This window comes from Sceloporus occidentalis, unplaced genomic scaffold (assembly GCF_023333645.1).
Source record: "Sceloporus occidentalis isolate IW3139 unplaced genomic scaffold, rSceOcc1.0.p SCAF_2, whole genome shotgun sequence".
Taxonomy (NCBI): domain Eukaryota; kingdom Metazoa; phylum Chordata; class Lepidosauria; order Squamata; family Phrynosomatidae; genus Sceloporus; species Sceloporus occidentalis.
The window spans coordinates 101810624-101834762 of NW_028316982.1; the positions used below are offsets into that span (position 1 = coordinate 101810624).

General features: G+C 42.0%; 1 protein-coding gene across 4 annotated transcripts in view; it reads left to right on the forward strand.

Annotated features, from left to right (window-relative positions):
- The window catches only part of LOC149318784 (ferroptosis suppressor protein 1-like), a 103625-nt gene that overhangs the window by 77354 nt on the left and 2132 nt on the right, over positions 1-24139 (forward strand). Inside the window, exons 1-7 of one of the 4 annotated variants that reach the window (XM_089510451.1) lie at positions 12635-12722; positions 18441-18649; positions 19369-19484; positions 19570-19689; positions 21063-21155; positions 22241-22349; positions 23972-24124. In XM_089510451.1, coding sequence (XP_089366577.1) covers positions 18475-18649; positions 19369-19484; positions 19570-19689; positions 21063-21155; positions 22241-22349; positions 23972-24124 — 766 coding nt within the window. In that variant the 5' untranslated portion in view covers positions 12635-12722; positions 18441-18474. Of the gene's footprint in view, positions 1-12634; positions 12723-14874; positions 15027-18440; positions 18650-19368; positions 19485-19569; positions 19690-21062; positions 21156-22240; positions 22350-23971; positions 24125-24139 lie in introns of those variants that run through there. The other 3 variants (XM_089510450.1, XM_089510452.1, XM_089510453.1) reach the window with 3 other exon arrangements.

The window sequence follows — 24139 nt, forward strand, 5'->3', positions numbered from 1 at the left end:
CCAAGGTCCTAAAGGCTACCAACTTCTTTGGCTTTAAAGAATAAGACCATACATGGCAACAATGGAGATATATATTCTTCTAGTGTCACAAGTAGTATGGGCCCAGTTATATAATTTACTGAGAAGCATGAGCAGGCAGGTGCTGTGTATTTCCCATAGGCATCCAGTTGGCCACTGTGGCAATCACGTTTGCACATGAAGCATCTTAAGGAAGGAGGAAGCCCATCACCTTGAGAGAGTTCTCTCATAGGGACAGCCTTCACTCTTACAATGTCTAACAGTTAACTTTTCATATGTGACCCAAGGTGAATCCACTCTGGATTCACACCCCCATCCTGCTATGCAATACAGGGACACTGCTATTATATAAATTATTGAAATAATGGTTGAGAAGTACTTTGCAAACATCAAATATGGATAGTTTTGCATGGGACAGAGACAGCCTGCATTGCATAGGAAGTATATTTTTGTGTTGGGAGTCAACATGGCATAGTGGTTTGAGTGCTGGACCAAGACTCTGGAGACCCAGGTTTGAACAACTAAATGCAGACTGTCTCTTATAATTCCTCCAGAATGTTTCTGCAAATAAAATAAATGTACAAGGAAGATCTTTTGTGGAGGTCCTGGCAAGGGACCTCTTTAATCACCAGAAAGACATGTGGCTTGTAACGTGTTTACTTTTAGATCCACAAGGTTCTTCAGATACCACAGTGGTTTCATTGCTGTGGTAGGGAAGTGAAGGAAGGGTACATTCTGTTGGAAAGTATCTTATAGTGAGAAGAAGGCCTTTCTTGTCTTTGGACTTGCTGGTCCGCCTATGATGCAGCAAGGCAAATAAATAAAAAAAAAAAGATTCTTTGGAAGTGGCAGACCAACTTCAGGATGAATCAAAATGTCTTTCCGAAATGCAAGGTCTTTTTCTTATGAAAGCATAGCTCCATCTCCACTTCAGCCAAAAGCCAAGCTCAAATGTGTGATACAAATCCAAATCCAAAGGTTTCTCCTCTCCCTCTGTTTTTCCATCTCTCTTTTTTTCTTGCCAAAGGCTCCTTGTTCTGGATTTCAGTATCTGCCATGTATTTCTTCCATTGGCCTCTCCCCTTAACCCCACACAGTGCTTCTGTACCCTCATACACACTAAGAAAGGCCGATTGTGGTCTTTCTTTCAAGTCCAAAGGTTAGTGATAACCACTTTCCCACTAGCCTGCAGATGAATCTGTAGACATGATATCTCCAGATCATTTTAGAAAACAAGAGTGTTGCCTTAAAGGTTTGTGCCCAATGGGCAATTCTAGAAAGCAAGGACCAACCATGCAACTGTCTCTTCTCTCATCTCATTGATCAATTAAGGAGTTGCTTTACACATTGCAGAATGAATGTAATGAGAAGAAAGTACATTTCAGCTTACCAAGATGTGGACCATGCCTAAATGCCAAAGGGCCTATAACTGACCCTGGTGTTTACTGTAAAAAGTCATGGAAGGCAGCCAGGGGAATGTATCTATTATTGTTGTGTGCCGCCGAGTAATTTCTGATTTATGGTGATCCTAAGACAACCGTATCACACAGTTTTCTGGGGATTAGAGTGTGTGGCTTGCCCATGGTCACCCATGGTTTCCATGCATGAGCAGGGAATTTAACCCTGGTCTCCAGAGTCATAGTCCAGTGTTCAAACTACTATAACATGCTAGACCTCAGACTTTACTTATTATCCTTATGGATCTGTGAGCTGCTTCATAATCTACCAGCTGTCAGCATGCCAGGAGCCTTCTTATCTTCTACAGAATGAAGCCTCTATCACACATGAAACTTTCTCCCTTCACTGACCAACAGGTTGATACCTGTTGGTTGGCCATCCCATTGCTTTCTCAAAGCCCATAAGGGAAAAAGAACCCAGTCCATGTTTCACTGCCACTACTCAGTGCAGCACTGCACAGGGGACTCCCGGTAAATGAGAAGAATCTTACTTCTTCATTAGATTTCACTAATTTGTTTACATTTATGAATCATGCTAGGGGATGGCTTTCAGTATTGGGGAATCAATCTTTACAAGAATTACTGACAGGCTGCCTGCTGGATGAACCTCCTGATAGGGTTGCCAGATTGAAAACTGGAGAGGGCTCCTGTATCTTTAATGGTTGTGTAGAATAAGGAATGCAACCAGGTAATAAGCAACACCTGCTGAATTCACTCTTCTGCAAAACCATTAAAGGTACAGGATCCTTCTCCAATTTTCACTCTAGCTCCCCATCTCCTGAAACATCTTTTAATCTGTCCCACTGGGGAGATCCACCCTTCCACCAAGGACCACTCCCTTCAGCTCACTTCTCAAAAATAATAAGAAAAGTACTTGGGATTTTCTTACCCAAAGACTAGATACACACACAAAACCTGGACATCTTAGCTGGGAGATAGTGGACTTTTTGTCCACAAATATAACATTTCTAAATTACCATTGACCTCATGTAGAAGCCAAGGGCAGGTCTGGGGCCAAAATTATGGATTTTTATATGATCCATGGATAAGAAGTGTAAAACGTACAGGCATGTAAGAAAGGATCCAAAGGATGAAGCAAAGGAAAATGATGCCAAATAACTTACAAAATTCCAGCAGACATAACTGTTTGTGCTCATACTAAAGGCTGGATGAATGAGAGAGTAGAGGGGAGTCCATGCTTCCAAAACAGATTACATGCCTGCCTTTCACCAGGGGATGGTTCCATTTTTAATAAGAGTTAAAGAAGCACTGAGGTACCATTGCTAATACAACCCTTTCTCTAAATGAATTTTATGCATACCATATATACTCGAATATAAGTCAACCTCATGTACAAGTCGAGGGCAGGTTTTGGGGCCAAAATGATGGATTTTGATATGACCCATGGATAAGTCAAGGGTAAAACTCAATGACAGGTAACAAAGGATGTAAAGGATGAACCAAATGAAAAGGATGTTAAAAAAATATTTTAAAATTTTCACAGGCATAACTTTCATCCAGCCAGCCTTTAGAATGAGCACAGAGAGTAGAGGGGGGTCGATGCTTCTTTTAGGTGCTCCAAGAAAAGATTAAGTTCTCACCTTTCACCAAAGCATGGCTCCCTTTTTGATAAGAGTTAAAATATAGTACTTACATTGACCCATGGATAAATCGATCTAGGTTTTTTGGGTCAATTTTTTTACTAAAATGTCTAGACTTATACATGAGTATATACAGTACATTTTTATTCAAAGCAAATTTCTCTTCAGTTCCCACATGTCTTCTTAGCATGATTGCGTGAGTTGTGTTTCACCATGCCGAAGCTGTGCACCTGGATGCACCTGGATGGCCACCAAGGAAGCGACACGGAGCTCTGTGCAGGCTGGAGTACTCCCCCTCCAGAAGCAGCCAAATGAGACAACAGGCAGATATCTCTCAAGGAGGCACTTTACTCTTCATTCCACTGTATACAAGATTGTTCCAGCTGACAAAGCTACTCGCAATACACCACACACCACCACACTGTACAATGAGGCTCCTCGCTTATCTACATGTGCAACACGCAGGCATTTTGTCCAGCCTCTTTCTGGTGTGTAACCTATTTACAGTTCCCCCATGCAGGGTGACTTTGCAGTTTTTGCCACCTCCTGTGACTCAGCACAGCCAAATGCTAACTCATCATGGCTGCTGGTGACACATGGTAACCCTGTCACCTTTCACTTACATCTGTACATTCTCCCCAGGACCCATTTCTCAACATGTCTAATGTTAGAAAGCAACCGACTGAGATAAGTGCCTCAGATAAAGACCACAGCTCTTGAGCAGGGATGTAACCAGGGAGTATGGGGTGCAGACTGTAAGAGGTGACACTTCAGAGGGAGGTGACGCTTGGTGTGCTAGTGGGCAGGGGCTGCCTTCTGGGTCAGGTGGGTCTGCTGGTTTCCTCGCTTTTCCACCAGTTCAGCTGCTCCACCAGACCTGTGGAAAAACCTGTTGATGAGAGTCAGGGGCAGTATTAAAAATGGGTCCTCAGGTGCCAAATATACCAGGTACGCCACTACTCTTGAGCAGATACTATATCACTTCGACACAGAAAATTTAGATGTCTTGCTATGCTGAAAGAGAGATCAGATGCACTGTTGTTCCAACTGAAACACAACATTCATCACACTCCTCTCATTTGCTGTTCCAAGCCATAGTTGACATTGATTTGTGACCAGCAAACATGATGTCCTACTTCTCCTTCTGCTTTCCTTTATGAAAACATCCTCTATTACTCACAAACTGTGTGGGCCCAGTGAAGATTGCCATGCAGAAGCTGCATTTCTGTTTGAGTTGGCTTGAGTCAGAAGGAAGTTCCAGGTAACCTTGTTTACCTGTAATAAATAGATTTTGTACACAAACATATTAAATTAAGGTTTTAACAGATGGCAACGGGTCTATAATAAATCAGTTTGTTCTATGGCTCAAATGCAGTTTCTGCGTATCCCAGTTTTGAGTGTATGTCTTTCATTCAAATTCTATTTTTCCCCCAAATATTTTTTTCTGCCAGGCCATAGTCTCAAAGATGAGCCAGACCACAGTGTGAACACAATATGTGGATTCATGTGTTATCTCAGTAAATGTGTGCTCCTTAATGTCTCAGTAGGTCTCAGTACTGTCAACTGTCTCAGTAGGTACTGTCAGGACTTGCTGCACTATGAGGGAGCTCTCAGCAAAAGTACTGTCTGGTGGCTCCCCTTCGAGAGCAAGATTGCAGAAGGGGAACTGAGAAATTTAAAATCACCTGAAGAGGTGTTAGTGCTGGAGGTGGTCCTTGCAGAAAATTTACTAATAAATCTGGTTATTCATCAAGTTATGATTGATTCTTACTCTTCCCTGAGAAGGCCTATACCACCTTTTGCAAATGTCATGCCTGCTACATATCTTGGGATATAACACCCAATATCTCCAGTATCACCTCATGCTGGCTAGGGATAATGGTAATGCAAGCCAACAAATCTGAAAGGCACCAGGTTGGAGAAGGGTGGCCTGTGTGATCGCCTGGTATGATTTACCAGAATCGAACCCAAGCTGTATTCCTACCTCTCAGCCAAAGGTTAGTTCAGTCTTATTAAGTTGCTCTCCTGACTCACCAGTTCACATAAACTAACAAGTAACAGAGAATGCCATGGACCAGGAAAAAACACAAACTGGTCTACATGTGGAAAGGGGAAATGAGCCACCATCTGATACCTCTTTGAGCACAGGAAAACTGGCAGTGACCATTGAAGTAAAATAATAAATAAAAGGATTATTTCAAGTCTGCTTAAAGTTTTAAAAGGTCTGCTTTGAAGAGTGGCTTTCATAGAATAAAAATAGCCAGTATTGATTTTGAGAGACAAATCAGGAAATGGCATGGATTTTTTCTCCTTCTCACATCCTCTGCCTTCCATTTTCTGTTTGATCTTACTGAATAGCATCACAGCAGATAGGAAACTTAAACATTGAGAGTAAAGGAAGAGAGGGGATAAAGCAACCAACCTGCTACAGCTTTTCACCTTGTATGACCAGCTCCTGAGACATCAAAGTACATCACAGACAGGGCTGGTTAAAGGAACTGGTTATGAAAGTTAAAAAGATACTAGGGTTTCAAGAACAGTACCATAGCATGTTCAGAACAGTTCCTCAGATGCTACCACAATGACATAATAGCCTTTTCCTCAATAAAAAGGAGAACATACCTTACTATATACCACAGATGGGAAATTTTGGTCCTCCAAAAATGTTGGACCACCGTTTTTATCAGTGTGGATAAGAGACTGAGGTGGAACCAGTGGCTATGCTTAAGTCAGAAAAAGAAATAACTTTCCCTCCCAATGAAATTCCATATAATTTAGGGCACTTTTGTTTGCTATGTTCCTCTATTTCATTGCTGCCTCCACTGTTGTCCTCAGTATAAGATTTCATTCTGAGATGGGCACCAGCAGCAGTGATGGTGGTTACTGTTGTATGCCTTCAAGACGTTTCTGACTTATGGCGACCTTAAAGTGAAATTATCCTGTGTATTTCATTGCAAGATTTGTTCAGAGGAGGTTTGCTATTGCCTTCCCTTGAGGATGAGAGCATGTGATTTGCCCAAGGTCACCCAGTGGGTTTCTATGGCCAAGCTGGGAATCAAACTCCAGTCTTCAGAGTTCAACATTCAAACCTAGCAAGTGGCATGAACCACAGCAAAGTCTCTCTCTCTGGCTTTGCTTCACAAACAAAGATTCAGGAAGGACTCATCCCGCGCTTTGTACAAGCGCATTGGTGACTAAAAAGGCCAATTCGGGATAAACAGGTCCGGTTGCAGAAAGCACAGCAGAAAGTCTCCTTGGGTGATGTTTCCAGGTTGTGGTTCTTTCCGCATTGTCGTTTCTCTTCGAGGCTCGTTCGGCGTGAGCTTTCAAAGAAGGCTGCAGCGTCATGGATAGTGCGTCTTCATGCCTCCCGATGCGAGGCCAGGGAGGACCATTGTTGGTGATCTATCTGACCAAGCCTGAGATGTTGTTTCAGGGAGTCCTTGTATCTCTTCTTTGGGGTGCCCCACTTACGCTGATCCGTGGCGAGTTCACCATAGAATACTATTTTTGGGAGGCGATGGTCCTTCATCCTAGAAACATGTCCTGCCCAGCGCAGCTGCGTCCTCAATAGCATGGCCTCAATGCAAAGTACAAGAGGGAGAAAAAAGATGTGGGATTGCATGGCACTGATGTGCTTTGGAGTGTGGTATGTTTGCAAAGGAAGACCTGTGAGGGCAAGTGGACACACAGATGAGAAAAGAGGTGAGAGGAAGTAGACACAGAGACAAGATGTGTAGAGAGAGGAAGCGCACAGAGGGAAAAGACTACAGACAAAATGGGAGTAATACTGGAAGAGATTGAAAACTATGGGAAACAACAAAACAATAGATGGATGTGATGGTATCAACTACACAGAGAGCAACAAAATGACCAGAAAAGCAAGAAAGAAGGACAAAAGTAGCAAGGTGCTAGAGGTGGACATTTCCAGCAGGACCAAAGACGAGGAAGACTTTGAAAGAGGTGAAACAATAAGAGGGAGAGAGAGAGAGGAGTTTATCAATCGGGAGGAATTTCTCTTAAATTCGAATGAAAAGAAAGTGGGGACAAAACGCATTCACTTAAAGTCGCTAGTTTAGCACAATTATGTGAATGCGCATTGCGTTCGAACTGGCTTCCCATTGCCCGAAAATAGCTTGCCATTGCCAGAATTTGCGTGTGGCAGTCTATCACGCAATAACGTGAAACCCCATGATTGCATTCGGACTGACTTCCCATTGCCCAAAATTGCTTGTGGCGGTCTTTCACGCTGTAACGTTAAACCCCATGATTGTGTTCAGATTGCCATTGGATTATACTTCCAATTCCCCTTGTCTGATAAACTCCCAAGACAGAAAGAGAGCACAGCTGAGCGGAATGGAAGTAAAATTTCAAAGGCAGCCAGACTGAAAAGTAACACCATCCATAAAATCCCTCTTTGTGTGTATTATATTATAATTCATTTTCAACATATTACCTTGTGTAATTTTGACCATAATAAAGAATGTTGTCCTAAAAGTTTTTCACAGTTTTAAACAATATAATTTTTGATCTTTTCAAATAAATAAATAAATGGATTTAAAGTGAAAAGTGGACTGATTGATTTGGATACTGAAATAATGGTGGCTGTTCCAGATGGCCAAAAAGAGGTAGAAGAGCCAACAGTATTCATTCTTGGCTTGAATAACAACATACCCTGCTTGAGCTCAATGTAGTGAAGTGCAGCTGTTGCCACCACCTGATACAAATGGCCATAGATGTGAAGAGTAGCTTAGCATCCATTGTGGAGGAATGTTTGAAAATGAGCATTGCTCTGAGTGGTATTCTTGCTAGGTTGCTGTGGTTTTTCCCTAGGGCAAAGAATGCATTTTGAATGTGTTACAGTGAGACAATGACATAATAGTTTTTTCATCAAAGAAAAGGAGAACATAGCATACTAAAAGGATGTATACCTCAAATGAGAACCTTTGTCCCTCCAAAAATGCTGTGTCTCGAATTCTTTGTTTGTTTGTTTCTTGTCTTTCGAAAGTACATCATGGAAAATTCAAGGAAACCATGCAAGTCGCCGGATGAAGAAAGGGAAAGATATGAAGACTGGGATGGCAGCAGAGTAGTGCTTGCCTCTTTTTTGCCATCTCTCCAGCACCCACATAAATATTACTCCCAAATATTTCTGACAATGTTCTTGTTGGTTGAACAGTGAAGGATTGTTAATTACTTAAAGGTAATTAATATATCATATATCTCAGTTTGCTATTATTATATACGATTATTGACAGGTGGGGTGAAGTGAGTCTAGATTACACTTTATTTCTAGGCACGTTTTGTTTTCCTGCATCCTTCCTGTGTATGTGCATTTATTTTCAATCTTGCTCCAAACGTACAGCATGGTATACTCAGGGGAGCGGGCTTAATGCTATACTAGCACTAGTCTCATTTTACAGAAATCCTGCCATACTTGGGCTGCATCTACATTGCAGAATGTATGCAGTTTGACACTGCTTAACTGCCATGGCTCAATACTATGTGATTCTGGAGTTTTTAGTTTTATGAGCTCTTTAACAATCTCTGTCAGAGAGCTCTGGTGCCACAACAAACTACAAATCCCAGGATTCCATAAGATAGAGCCATGACAGCTAAACTGGGGTCCAACTGCATTCATTCTGCAGCGTGGCAGCCATACATGTGTGTGTGAGTGTCCTTCAAAAATTGTTTTTTCAAAAACCAGTCAGAGAGCAGAAGTCATGGCAGAGCAGATGCAACTTTACAAAGTCCCACAAAAGGTCAATGCTGTCTCTGAACAGCTGGAAGTTGCCCATGTCCAGCATAATTGGTGGGGTAATATATATAGGGAGCTTAACTCAGTGTACCAAACCAGACCATTCAAGAACCTTTTGAATTAACTATAGCCGCAGCTACCCTTTTAGCTCCTCCCTCCCTCAAAAGGCTATACGTGTGTCTGCCTAGGCAAAAGCCTAAAAAAGAAAACAAGCAGAGCTCTGACTGTTACTGTTTGCTGACTGCCGGAAGGAAAATAACATCAAAACAAGGAGCGTGCAACAATATTTGTAAAGCATGAGAAAACACACCTGTAGGGAGCAAATTTCTAATCTGGCCAGACAGAGTTTTCCATTCTGAGCTACTTTCCACTTGCTGGCAGTTTGCTGTTCTCCACTTCCTCTTTCTTTCACAACACTTTCTTTTACTTCAGGAGTTTTGTTTGGGCTCATTTTTAAAAAATATGTATTAGCCAAGAGCATCTCAATTGATCTGGATCCAGACTCGAAATTAACTAGCTTTTAAAATGTGTGGTGGGGGCAGGAGGGGGACAGGATCTCATCTTTACCAAATGTTTAGGATTATCACAGTTTATGCAAAGTAAAGGAAATAGGCTGCAATTCTAAAGCATCCCAAAGATCTTTCACCCCCACTTTTCTGATACAGTATTAAGTTGATATAAACTGATTGTTTCAGGCACACAGCCTAGAAAGCACTTCCAGTGCAGGAAGAACAGCCATGCCATATAAAGAGATTTGGGATCATATTTGGGGATCTGGAAGGCTCAGCATGGGGGTGTGAAAGAACATGTAGCTGCTGAGAGATCCATCAAGTTCAGAATTTGCATAATCCCTTCAACAATGAGTGTGGGTGATAAACTTTGTGTTTACAAGTGAACAGAAATCCAAGAGTACCACCCTCTGAGAGGTGGTACACCTTTGTCTGGAGACATTTGCATTGATTGCCTGGCCATTTCCAACTTTCCATCCCATTCTTCTCTCCTGGAAAATACACTCTAATCCCAAATTCTGACCCAGGATAGGTTTTGCACTATGAATATGGCTTCTTGGGCACTATCAATCTGGATTTTCTTGAGATCAGACTCCTCAGCTTGCTGGCCACGCCACGATCCCCAGGAAGCTTGCTGAGCCGCTTCACTTCCTGATTGGAGTTCCGCTTCAGATTCATTCAAGGAAGATGAACCTACAATTTTAGAAAGTGAAGTGGAAGTTGTACTCAGGACACTTGGGAGAAATAAATCACCAGGAACAAATGGCATACCAATGGAACTGCTTCAAGCTACAGAGACATTGAAGTTTATCAGACAAGGGGAATTGGAAGTATAATCCAATGGCAATCTGAACGCAATCATGGGGTTTAATGTTATTGCGTGATAACCCACTACACACAAATTCGGGCAATGGGAACTCAGTCCGAACACAATCATGTGGTTTCATGTTATTGCATGATAGACTGCCACATGCAAATTCGGGCAATGGCATGCTATTTTCGGGCAATGGGGAGCCAGTTTGAACACAATGAGCATTCACGTAAATTCGCTAAACTAGCGACTTTAAGTTAATGCGTTCTGGCCCCACTTTCTTTTCATTCGAATTTAAGAGAAATTCCTCATGTTTGATAAACTCCAGAATCTATCTAGTTTTAACTAAAATCTTTCAACAAATAAGGAAAACAAAAGAGAAGCCCACCAATTGGAAACTCTTTATATACATTCCAAGCCTCAAGAGAGGAGGCAACAGGCAGTAACCACAGGGCCATTGTCTTAATCTCCTATGCAAGCAAAATGACGCTTGAAATTCTGCAACAAAGACTTTTACCACATATGGAGCAAGAAATACTAGATATGCAAGCTTGGTACAGGAAAGGAAGTGAAACTAGAGATCATACTGCATAGATAAGTTGGATAATGGAGCGCACCAAAGCATTTCAGAAGAAAACCAGTCTCTGCATTATAGATTAAAATAAAACCTGTTGTGTAGATCATGTAAAACTTTGGAATGATTTTCAAGAAATGGGTGTGTCACTACATTGGATTGTCCAAATGTGTAATCTGTACTCAGGACAAGAGGCTATTACAGTGCACCCGCGTCATATGCGGGTGCACTTTATGCGGCTTTCAGCATACATTGGAAGCTGCGCAGGGAGAAGGAGTGGTGTGTCCCATAGGGAACAATGGGGCATGTGCCCATGGTACACGTGCGCTACTGCGCTGCCACATGCACAAGCTCTATTCATTTACGGAACGGCTCCCCCACTTAAAGTAAGGGTGCAGTGTATTATTATTATTATTATACTTTATTTATATAGTTCTGTAGATTTACACAGCGCTGTACATACAGACAATAAAATAGATAAGGACAGAATACAGAGAAATGGAATGGTTTCCAATTGGCAAGGATGACAGGCATTTTATTAACTTATCTGATAAACTTTTTTAACGTGCTGAATCCTAGTCCTTTAAACCTCCTAGTGGTTGTAACACGTCTGTTTCCTATGCACCTTGTAGCCTGACTGAATACTAATTTCTTTGGAACAGTGGTTCTCAACCTTTGGTCCTCCAGATGTTTAGGACTTCAGCTCCCAGAAATCCCAGCCAGTATGGCCAATGCACATGAATTCTGGGAGCTGAATTCAAAATATCTAGAGGACTAAAGTCTGAGAACCATTTATTTGGAAGTTTGACCTACTAGCTTCGGTGAAGCTGACTTACAAGGAAGGATTCCTGTCTCAAATTTTCTTAATCCTATACAGCCAGTCTGTAATTTTAACATTTATATACCCCTCCTGTTGTTGTTGTTGTTTTCCAAAGCAGAGCACCCTTTCACTGAAATGCAAGAGACATATTCAATGCACATCACAGGGGATGTCTCACTACTAATTCAGAGAGCAAACAATTTATTAGAGGCTGAGCGGGCAACCCTCACACCTGCAGTCTAAGGAGCAAAACTGATTCTATCCAGGTAATTCCAGGGCTTAGTTTTGGGGCTCTAGGCTTTGCACAGTGCTGGCCCTACCAGATGGAGCAGTGAAGCAACTGTCTGAAGGGGCAGATGAAGGGGGAAGGAAGGTGGAAATGCCCCCAAGCTGTTCCTGTTGAACTCGGTGTGGCTGCATCTGCACTGCAGAAATAATCCAGACTGACATCACTTTAACTGCTATGGCTCCATGCTATGCAATTCTGAGAATTGTAGTTTTGTGAGACATTTAGCCTTCTCTGTCAAACTGCTCTGGGGCCACAACAAACTACAAATCGCAGGATTCCACAACATTGAGCCATGGCAGTTAAAGTGGTGCCAACCTGGATTATTTCTGCAGAGCAAATGTAGCCCTTTAGTGCTCACAGACAAAGGTACCCCATACAACTTTTGCAGGTGAGGGTTAAGTTAGCCTCCTGCCTTAGTGGTGGAAGATGCTATCCCATGGGCAGCATTAATGTAGAGTCAGCTGCCTGCCAAGTCATTTTCCCTATGTGAGGTGGGGAAAGGACAATGCCACTTTGTCCTTCTTCTCGGGCAGCAAAATAACCAGAGTCCACCCAAGAATATAAAATCCTTCATCCAGCCACACTGGCTAACCCCACTTTTATGACACCACAGCACTCCCTAGGGGATGAGGGATGCCAAGGATCTTGTGTAACATGTTGCTCAACAATAGCACACTTTCTGCTTATAAAACTGTGGCTCATTACAAAACAAAAAGTGGGTGGCAGAGATTTCTCTAGAGCAGCAGCACTGATCAAACATTTAGATGCAGACTCATTTCCAGCCTGTCCTTCTTTGTGAGGACTCCAAGCAGGGCTCCACAAGTTTGGACTTCCCTGCACATAAAAGCTCCCTGCAAACAGAAATCTAGCCCTTCAGGGAGAAAGGTAAGGTGCTGGAAGTATATTCTCTGTTTTCCTTATGACTACAAAATAGTTTTTCACATTTTTTTTAATGGGAGGAGGTCGACTGGGCATTATGTGAGTCAGGGGACAATTTGACCCTCAGCATCCAGTAGTTACATTTTCAGCACCCTAGTTTGCATCCAGCTAAATCAGGGGCTCTCACCAACAACCACTTTATTTTACTTAATGTGATGCCTTGATTTTATATGTCCCTCTGCAATACACATTTCAAGAACAATTCATACCTCAGAGAAGGAACATTAACAATTATCCAATGAAGAACATTCTTAAAAGAAGTACAAAGTATCTGATCGGTCAAATGGCATGGGAAAACGACTTCGTTGGCATTAATTTTACAATGCCAAAGCTAGGGGATGGCCTCTGACTTTGCTGTTTTGTTCCAGCTCCTATGCCTTTAACAGCAGGATAGCACACAAAAAATTAAACAAGTGAAACGCTTTGCTTCTTTGGAAGAAGAGGGAGCATCTGCTCTAAAAGTATTCTAAAAGTGTTGTAAAAGTGCCCAGCTGACCTTAAAAGCACAGAAGCAGGGCAAGTAAAAAGGTGGCAAACCCCAGGGCTGACAATAATAAGCAGCTACAAAGTGAAACTCAGCATTTATTAAGAAAAAAAAAGCATGCTGCAATTCACTTTGTGCATTTATAAGGGGAAAGTACTTCACGTCTTTGAGAATGCGAGGATAGGACTGGAGGAATGTGGGCAATGCATGGTTAAGGGTGTTGTCCACACTGCAGAAATCAAGCAGTTTGGCACCACTTTAACTGCCCTAACCCTATCCCACACTATCATGGGATTTGTTGTATGGTGAAGTACCAGAGCTCTCTGATAGACAAGGCTGAATACCGCAGCAAACTACAAATCCCAGGATCCCACAAGATAGTGCCATGACATTTAAGGTGCTGTCGAACAGCTTTATTTCTGCATTGTAGCAGGTCTCTTAAGTCTCAGGTGCCAAAGTAGGGGCTAAGCATGTCTCCCATAGTCAGGGTCAAAAGACTGCCATGCCCTGCAGCATGACTGCTTGTAACCCTTTATTGGCAAAGGTGGAGTATATTTTGCAACAAAAATAGATTCAAATAACGTAGCTGTTTTTGGTGCAGAATCATGTTTTAATCAGGGACAGAATCCTGATCTTTCTGTTACCAGCTTTTTACACGGAGATATAGAATTGGGAATACAGTTGGCCCTCCACATTTGTGGCTGTGACTTTTGCGGATTTGAATATTCACGAATTTGTTTAATATGTTACCTCTAGGAATGTCTAGGCTCCCCTGCGCAACTCTGCTGGACATTCACCATAGAGCTGTGCTGGAGGATCTAGAGACAGAAAACAATTCTCTAGGCATTTGTAGTTTCTCCCTTGCAATTCTAAGGTAATGATCTCAGGATGTTGACCATGGAGTTGTGCTATAGGGCCTAAAGATTCCCAGAAAGGTGATCTCTCATGTACAAATAACTCTGGGTTTTTTATTTGCATTTTTCCCACTTTCATGGGGGTCCTGAGCCCCTAACACTAGCAAATGTTGAAGGTTCACTTTACTGTAATTACTTTGTTGCACTACAAGGCCCCAAATCTTCCAGTGATTCTGGAGTCTGTAGCCCAAAAAGCAGTTTTCCTAAGTGTCTTCTGAAGACAGGAAAGTATCTCTTCGGCTGCATCTACACTGCAGAAATAATCCAGTTTAGCTGCCATGGCTCAATGTTCTGGACATCTGATCACTTGGTCTGCATCCCAGTCTGGCACCAAGTTTAACTGCTATGGGTCAATGCTATGGCATTCTGGGAATTCTGTATCCGTAGCATTGGCAGTTAAAGCGGTGACAAACTGGATTATTTCTACAGTGTGGATGCATTGCAGCCTTTGGTTTTGCAAAAAAAAAAAAAGGGGGGGGGAAACCTTGTGTCTGTCTGTCTGAGACTAGTATGTGGGTCGATCGCCCCCTGCTGGCCACAGTCAGCATTTTCCCCTGTGATACTGGGAAGAGCTCGCTAGGTGGCGCCAGATTCAGCAAGCTGGTCAGTAACACTGAAGTCATTCTTAGAATGAGTGCCATCTGGGGCTATATATATATATATAACTAAGAAGGAGGCTGATGCTGAGTCAGGAGGGGGAAGGAAGCAGGCTTAGGAGGTGGGACGGAGGGTTGATCATTCATTATCCTCCTGGAAATGAGGAGGGATCCACGCCCCAGCCTGCTGTTTTTCCTTTGCAGGAACTGCATTTTGTAGTTGTGCCACCCAGTCACCAGGACAACGTTGTTACAGGTAACGCGTTACCTTTGAAACGTTCCTTTGGGATCCTGTAAACTTCCTGCTCCCTTTTCCTTGAGAGCTTTGTTGCTGCTTGCCTCCGAGTCATTTTCGACTGTCTTAATGGGGTTTTCTTGGCAGGGTTTGTTCAGAGGAGGTTTGCCATTGCCTTCCCCTGAGGCTGAGAGAGTGTGACTTCTTGCCCAAGGTCATCCAGTGGGTTCCCATGGTTGAGCCAGGATTCGAACCCTGGTCTCCAGAGTCACAGTCCAGGATTCAAACCACTATGCCATATGCTGACTCCCAACACACACAAAATATATACTTCCTGTGCTTCCCCTGAGGTTGAGAGAGTGTGGTTCTCCCAAGGTCACCCAGTGGGTTTCATGGCTGAACTGGGAATCAAACCCTGGTCTCCAGGGTCACAGTCCAGGACTCAAACCATTACACCCCTCTCTCCTTGAGAGCTTTGGTTGTGGTTGGGTCAACTTATCGTGGGGTTTTCTTGGCAAGGTTTGTTCAGAGGAGGTTTGCCATTGCCTTCCCCTGAGGCTGAGAGAGTGTGACTCTCCTAAGGTCACAGAGTGGGTTTTTGCAGGGCTGAGCCAGGATTTGAACCCTGGTCTCCAGTCGTAGTCCCACACTCAGACCATTACTCCACTCTCTCTCTCTCCTTGAGAGCTTTGGGTGTTGTTGTTGTTGGGTGCCTCCAAATCATTTATGGGTCAATCTATAATGGGCTTTTCTCAGCAAGATTTGTTCAGAGGTTTGCCATTGCCTTTCACTGAGGCTGAGAGAGTGTGACTCACATTTCTGACTTACGGCAACCCTAAACCGAACCTATCTTCTTGGTAAGACAATGGTAGTAATATCTAGTAAATAACTACAGTAGTAATTTAGACTAGTAATATCTAAAAAGAGTGAGGAACCTGTAGCCCTCCACATGTTTTGGACTTCAGCTCCTATAATCCCAAGTGCTACTTGGATGCTTCTGAAAGTTGAAATTCAAACATTTGGAAGGCCACAAGTTTTCCACCTGGATGTAAGAGGGGATGATGATGATTATGATGATTAGTTTTATTGGACTGGCCATTTTATTATTATTATTATTATTATTATTATTATTATTATTTTCTTATATCCCGCCTTTCTCCCAATATAGGGACTCAAGGTGGCAATATAGAGACTCTATAGATTCCAGGTGCAGTACAAAAATAAGATAATACAGTAGTATGAAGTCGAAGGCTTTCACGGCCGGCATCCATAGTTTTTTGTGGGTTTTTTGAGCTATGTGGCCATGTTTTAGAAGGGTTTGTGCCTGACATTTCACCAGCATCTGTGGCTGGCATCTTCATCTTCTGAAGTTGCCAGCCACAGAAGCTGCTGGTGAAACGTCTGGAACAAACTCTTCTAGAAAATGGCCACATAGCCCGAAAAACCCACAAAAAACTAAAGAAAATAGTAGTTTATGAAGCCCCCAAATTTCACAACTTAAAAGTGTATGTTTGAGGAACAAATCTAGTCACACTGAGAACTGGGGATTAATAAAATGACATACAACTCAGACAAATGGAAATGTTTTCATTTAGTCCAGAAACACCAAATGCAGACGGGGGATATTTGGCTTAGCAGTACTTCATGTAAAAAGGACTTTAGGATTATTGTTGAACATAAGCCAGCGCTGTGGCCCTGCAGCATAGAAGGCACATGCTATCTTAGCCTACAAGCATAGTTTCTAACATGAGAGAAGTAATAGGCCCCCTTATATTCTCTGTTGGTCAGGCATCATCTGGAGTACTGTGTACAGTTCTGGGCGTCTCATTTTAAGAAGGATATACAGTTAGCCCTCCATGACCATGGATATTATTTATTTATTATTCATCTACGGTATTTATACCCCACCCTTCAGCCCTAAAGGCTCTCAGAGCGGCTTGCAATTGTTATTATTTTTAATTAGATGGTTCCCTGCCCTGAGGCTTACAATCTAAAAAGACACAGCACAAAAGGAGAAGGGAATGGAGCTGGGGAAGAGGATCAGGTCCAGCAGTTCTTCTCTCCCTCTGAGGCCTGGACCAAGGCAGATGGACTGCAGGGAGGGCTCTGCTTCTTAATGCAAAAAATGAATGGATTGATAAATTGATAGATTGATAAATGAATGGGTTCAACTACCCATGGCTTGAAAATATTCAAATAAATAAATGAATAAATAAATTCCCCAAAGCAAACCTTGATCTTCCCATTTTATATAAGGGATGCCACTTTACTATGCCATTGTATTTAATGGGACTTCAACATCCATGGATTTTGGTATTCAATGGGAGGAGGGTCCTGGAACCAAACCCCAGTGGATACCAGTGGTCAACTGTAGAGACGTTGGAGTGAATTCAGGGCAACAAGGATGGTAAGAGATAAGAAGAACAATACATATGAGGAAAGATTGAAGGAGCTGAGCTTGTTCAGCTTGTTGAAGAAAAGCCTAAGGGGTGGCATGATCATTCCATTTAAATGCACACAAACAGCTGCCACAAAGAGGTTGTGCAGGTTTGTTCTTTGTTGCCTTTGAGTGTAGATCTAGGTTGAATGGTTTGAAGTTACAAGAGAGCAGATTGTGATTGAATATTAGAAGGAACATCTTGACCATGAGAGTAATTCGGCAGTGGAGCCAGTTGCCTAGAAAAGTGATGAGATCTCCGTCTCTGGATATCTTCAGAGAGATGCTGGAGAGCTGCCTGATGGGGATGCTCTAGCTGTGGTTCCCAAACTGTAATCCTTTGGGTAATTTGGACTTCAACTCCCAGAAGTCCTAACTGCTTGCCAAGCTGGCTGGGGCTTCTGGGAGCTGAAGTCCAAAACACCTGGAGGACCAAAGTTTGGGAACCACTGCTCTAGCTGGAGATCCTACATTGATTAGAGCAGTGGTTCTCAAGCCTAGGTCCTCCCAATCATTTGGACTTGAGCTCCTAGAATTCCTGATTGTTGTCCAAACTGGTTAGGGCTTCTGGGAGTTAAGTCCAAAACACCTGAAGGACCAAAGTTTGGGAAACACTGGATTAGAGGGTTGTCCTTGATGGCCCGTGAGGCCCACCTCTATGATTCTAGTCATTCATGTAGACATGGGGCAGGAGAACTATGTTAAAATGTGTGCTTGGTCCGGTAGTTCACTGACTAGCTGTAGCTCACCTTCTTGGCATGGTTTCAGGGATGATTAAAACAGGGAGGCATTGTGTGCAGTGCCTTGAGCTCTTTGGGGAAAAGGGATCCAGGATTTTTGTAACTGATAAAAATACTGTATGATGTTGCTCAGTGTAATGTTGCTCAACTTAATGCAATATATAAGGGGTTGTTTTTATAATAAACAGTGATCTGGTTGATTCTCCTAGGCCTCACTGCATCCTTTCTAGTATTCTTTTCCCTTCCTTTTCTCCTTAGTTGTCTCTGCTGAAGAAGACTTGCTTTTTTTGTGATGGGGTCCAAAGTATCTGTGGATGCATCAGTCCGTGTGGTAATAGTTGGCGGGGGCTTTGGTGGGATTGAAGCAGCCTGCCAGCTACAGAGCTGGGGGATCCCCTTTGTTCTTGTGGACATGAGAGATGCTTTCCATCACAATGTGGCTGCCCTCAGGGCCTGCGTAGATGGTGGTAAGTTCTTCTTTAGTTTTCCTTATTTTGTTTAGATCACCCTTCCCCAAACTGGTGCTATTCAGATGTTTATGACAACAGCTCTCCATCAATGATCTCCATCATTCCTCAGTAATCTCCATCATCTGGGGTTACTGGCTATGGACGATGGGCATTATGATCCAGCTCATCTTGAACACACAAGGGAGAGCAGAGCGAATCATGAAGAATGCTGGGAGCTGCAGTCCAACAGCTATAAAGTAGGATTCATGATCACCCTAGAACCATGCATACCTCTTCCTCTGTCCGTACTAGACAGCTCCCTGTTTCTGCAAGACCTTGGAAATTTACTTTAAAACAAACAATTCATTCCTGTCAGTCATGTTTAAAAATTTATTCATTATTACTGTACTTGCATTTCTCTGAAAGCATTCAAACTTTGACCCACATCAAAAAAATTTGATCCAGAGGAAGGAACTGGCAAAATGACTTATGTCTATTCCTCACCTAAGAAAATCTTGTGAAATTCATAGGGTTGACAGGTGATTTGAAGTCACATACATGGATATATTTAAAACAATAATGCTCCTTTACACATATCTGAAATTTTGACTTGTAGCCCATCATGTCCAATTGTTGCAGGGGGTTATGGGAGTTGTCCAGAAGGTCTGAATGGTGCCAGATGCTCTTGTTCTCTGAGCACAGTTAATACTCAAATTTTTGATAATGTGTTTCCACAGAATTTGCAAAGAAAACCTTCATCTCCTTCTCTGTAACCTTTAAAGACAGCTTCCGGCAGGGCAAAGTCATAGGAATTGATTTGGAAAAACAGCACGTTCTGTTGAATGATGGTGAAGTGAGTGTATCTGTATTTGACACTTGTTTTTACTAGTGGATTCTAATTGATTGAGAAGGTCTCATTGTTATATGTTTCTTTTCAGGAGATCTTCTTTTCTCACCTGATCCTTGCCACAGGGAGTGATGGGCCTTTCCCAGGGAAATTTAACAAAGTCATTGACATGCAAGCTGCTATTCAGACCTATGAAGACATGGCAAAGGAGGTAACACTGAATCTTGCTTTTGATGAAGAGGGACTTGATTATCTGTCCTTTGGCACTGCATGTAGGTGACCCTAAACTGACTCAGCTAGGGGCAACCCTAGGCCACCCTAGAGTGGTTTGTGGTAGTATGGCTCTGGATTGGTCCTTTCTGGAACAGTGTTATGATGACGAGGGAAAATTCCCAACTGAGATGTTTCTGCTTCAGATCATGCTACAGCTGTTAATGGAATTCAGCAGCTTTAGATCAATACAATTTTCTCAAGCTCAGTTGTAAGGTCTGTTGTAGTGTGGTTGTAAGGATTGCGGAGGCATTTTATTAATAAAAAGAACCTACCTAGTTTCCTGTGCTGAAATTTCTCATTTTGTCAATTAAAAATTACTCATGTGACAAAATGGTCCTTATAGAGTGTTTTTATGTATGAAAATAGTTGTTGTGGCTTCTGTAAAAGAAAAGTTAGTTCTATTTATTGAAAGGCTCTAAAAGAAGGTAACAAGACAAAAACAAATCCAAAAGATATAAATACAAGTATTGTGGTTTTGCTTGACCCATCCCAAAGCCAACAAAATTAATATAATCCTGTGCATATGCATGTCTTTTCAGAGGGCCTAAAGAAAAAGTTAATGATCCAGCATTGAATAGATGAAAATCAGGGAATTTTTTGAGGGATGGGGGAAAAAAGCCTAGAAATACAGTACGGTAGCGTAGGTCTGCCTAAATACCTGAAAATCATGAGATCCTGTCTGATCTTGGAAGCTATGCAGGGACAGGATCAGCCCTTGGTAGAACTTGGATAGGAGACTGACAGTGAATACCAGGTGCTATAGGTTAGATTTATCTATGTGTAATATCAAAATCTATAACTTTGGCCCCAAATCCTGTCCTCGACTTATACACAAGGTCAACTTATAGACGAGAATATACAATATATTTCAGAGGAAGGAACTGGCAAAGCCACTTCTGAGTATTCTTTGCCTAAGAAAGCCCTATGAAATTCATAGGGTCCCCATAAGTTGACAGATGACACACTCGCGTCTTTTCAGAAGTAAGTTCCATTGAAGTCAAGGAAGCTGGTCAAGGGAGTACAGGTCTGTTTAGTATATAAACCTAGTATGCTTATAGTAAAGCATAAATATTTTTGTGCTTAACAAAGAAAATCGCTGCAGTGTACTACCTGGAGCAGGGCTGTGCAACTGAGGCCCTCTAGACTAGTGTTTCACCAAAATGAAGACAGGAATATGTGTCATGTTGATTAATGTTAAATTGTTTAACACAATCTCTTTGAAATTGATCGGGTTTATGAAAGAGTGTGATTGATACTGTTAAATGCAACAATCTTAAGACATCATTTTATTTTTCCTTTTGGAACGGAAAGGTTCAGACAGCTCCCCGTATAGTAATTGTGGGTGGCGGTGCTGCTGGTGTTGAAATGGCTGCGGAGGTGAAGACCAGGTATCCCACCAAAGAGGTATAAGGCACACCCGTCAATGCATCACTTTTTATTATTTTAGTGGTTTTAAATACCTCATTATTTTAAATATGTCAGAACCAGAATGGGCAAAGAATCTTAAAATGGCCACAAAGAAGGAAATTGGATGAAGGTGCTAAGAATTCTGTTAGTCCTCCACACAGATCTGAGTTTGTCCAGAGAAAGGAAGTGTTTTATATTTAGGGTAGGTATGCACTTACCTACTGTTATTATAAGGGTCTCCCCAACCTCCCTATTTACATGACAGTAAGGGCTATTCGACAGTGGAACACACTCCCTCGGAGTGTGGTGGAGTTGCCTTTTTAGGAGTCTTTAAACAGAGGCTGGATGGCCATCTGTAGGGGATGCTTTGATTGAGAGTTTCTGCATGGCAGGGGGTTGGACTGGATGGCCCTTGTGGTCACTTCCAACTCTATGAGTGGTGGGGGACCTTTGGATCTTCAGGGATTTTAGATTTAACTCCTATCATCCCCACTCTGAATAGTAAATTGTAAGGGATTATGGGGGCTGAAATCCAAAATGTCTGGAAGGTAGTGTGTTACCCATCCATGCATTTTAACTGGCATATGCAATCCTATGTGTGGTACTGAAAGTAAGTGCACTGGGTATAGTAGAGCGTAGGTGGGAATGTTGCTGAACTGCAGCACCCAGCACATTTGAGGCTTAAGAAAAAGTGCTAGTGCAGCAGACACTCAGCTATGTTGCTCTGGTTGTGGAATGCCCTCCCCTCAGATGTCCAGACAGTGCTAACCTCATTTAACCTGCCAGGTTAAAACTTAGCTGTACACCCAAGCCTTAGGAGCTAAATGTTCATAGTTTAATTTTAATTATCTTGCATTCTTTTCTGGATGTTTAAGTTATTTTTAAGATGTTCTGTTGACTGCATTCTGCCCAAGTCCTTTGATCATATGATGGAACAGATTCTTTTCCTTTTTTAAAAAAAGAATAAATATGAACTCAAATATGAACTCAAATAAACAAATGGTTTCATTGTTGTGCTGGTGTGGTAATTAGTCTCTGCTGATGACTTTCAACAGCTGAGCAACTTGGTGTTTTGTTCCCAGGTCACACTGATCCACTCAAAAACTGCATTGGCAGATGTAGAACTCCTCCCCAGAGTCCGACAAGAGGTGAAAGAGACTCTTCTACAGGAAGGTGTACAGCTCTTGCTGGGTATGTACAGAGCCAGTTTGGTTGCATGTCTGCATGTTCCCCAGCAATCCTGGGTTCTCTTCAGAGGAAGACTGAAGATGGACCTTTGAAGGGCACATTGCTATATAAAAGGAGCAGCCGCAGGCCTTTTCAGTTGGTACTATTTTGTGTATGATCACATAATAATAATAATAATAATAATAATAATAATAATAATAATAATAATTTTTTTTATTTATATACGGCCTTTCCAAAGGATCAGTAAATAATACTGTGCATCTCTGTTCAATTGTGTGCTTGTGTTTCTTTTTTAAAATATGTGAGTGGCAAAAGAATCAGCTTTCTTCATGTGTTTTGGTATGTGACAAATGTTTTGAAACAGAAACATGCCTACTTAAGACTGAGGCATGTAGTGTGCTAATTTGCATTAGTGGATTTTGTACTTTGGAATAGAACTCCTCCTACCCTATTTAAAAGGGATTAGCTATGATGGTATAGTATTATTTCTCTCTTTTATTTGTTCTACTCGGGTTGAAGTAACATTTTCATGGGCAGGCAGTGTCAAGAGACTAAAGAATACAGTGGTTCAACCTTTCTACCTGCAGAGAAACAAATCCACAGGTAGAGGTGCTTGCAAGTCTCCCCCTTGTAGAGACTGAAATTGCTATTAGTTACAGCAAAAAAATGCTACACCAGGGGTGGCACTGGATCTGCTGGAGCCACCAAGTTGGTAGAGAGGGAGAGTGGAGTTGGAGTGAAGTTTAGGGACTAGTTAGTAGGAGTGCAAGTGGTTAGGAGTCACAGTTAGAGATGGAAGTGAGTGAGTCAAGATCAGGGCTAGTTAGGATATGAGTGAGAGATGCAATTCAGATGTATTCAATTAGCTGTGATATTACATTCAATTTCTATTTACTACATTATTTTGTATTATATGCTTTTGCCTCAGAAAATATTGGAAAGTTTGAGTTCAGACACTGTTTTGGGTGGTAACAGTAAAGAGCGGTGGTATCTGGTGAGGATGAATAAAATCTCATACAGGAACTATGAGGGCATCTAGGAGGTCCCCAGTTGGTGGCCACAGCAGTAGGACAGGAGGAAGTCCTCACATTGGGACAGAGGTGGAGATAAAGGAAAACCACCTTTGAGTGAGGATTAGTAGAACACCTCACACTGCTCTCCCACATTGCTGCTAGTGTAGGTTTTTGTAGTTTGTCCTTAGGACTTGGAACTTCTCCTGCCTTGGATTTTCCAGCCTGTATAGCCTGTTCAGTGTTATTTGCCTTATTTCTCCCCCAAAGCTGTGCAAGAATGCAACTCTTCTGCTTGTCCATAGGAAATCTATTGAGTTTCAATTAGTTTTCTTAGTTTTCACTAAATGTTACTCACTGACACTTTCAAGCCATTCTGTAGAATGAAGTCTACAAAGGCTCATGCTGCCAATTTCTTTCTTTCAGTTAGTCTCAAAGGTGCTGCAAGATCTCTCTATGTACTGATTCTACAGACTAACATGGTTATATCTTTGAATTCTGTAGAGTTAGTAACACATACCTCTTAGGCTAAAAAATCAGTGACCAAAGGAAAATTATTTGTTTTAAAGGTGCATATTTATTTTCTCTCTCCCGCCCCCACCCCACTTCTGATAGGTCAGAGAGTTGATAACCTGCATGCACTGCCTTTACACCAATTCAAGGAGAACACAGTAGTGAAGACTGATAAAGGAACAGAAATTGTTACTGACATGGTGATCCTTTGCACTGGAATAAAAGTCAATTCATCAGCATATAGCAGTTCATTCAGTAAGTTATTTCCCA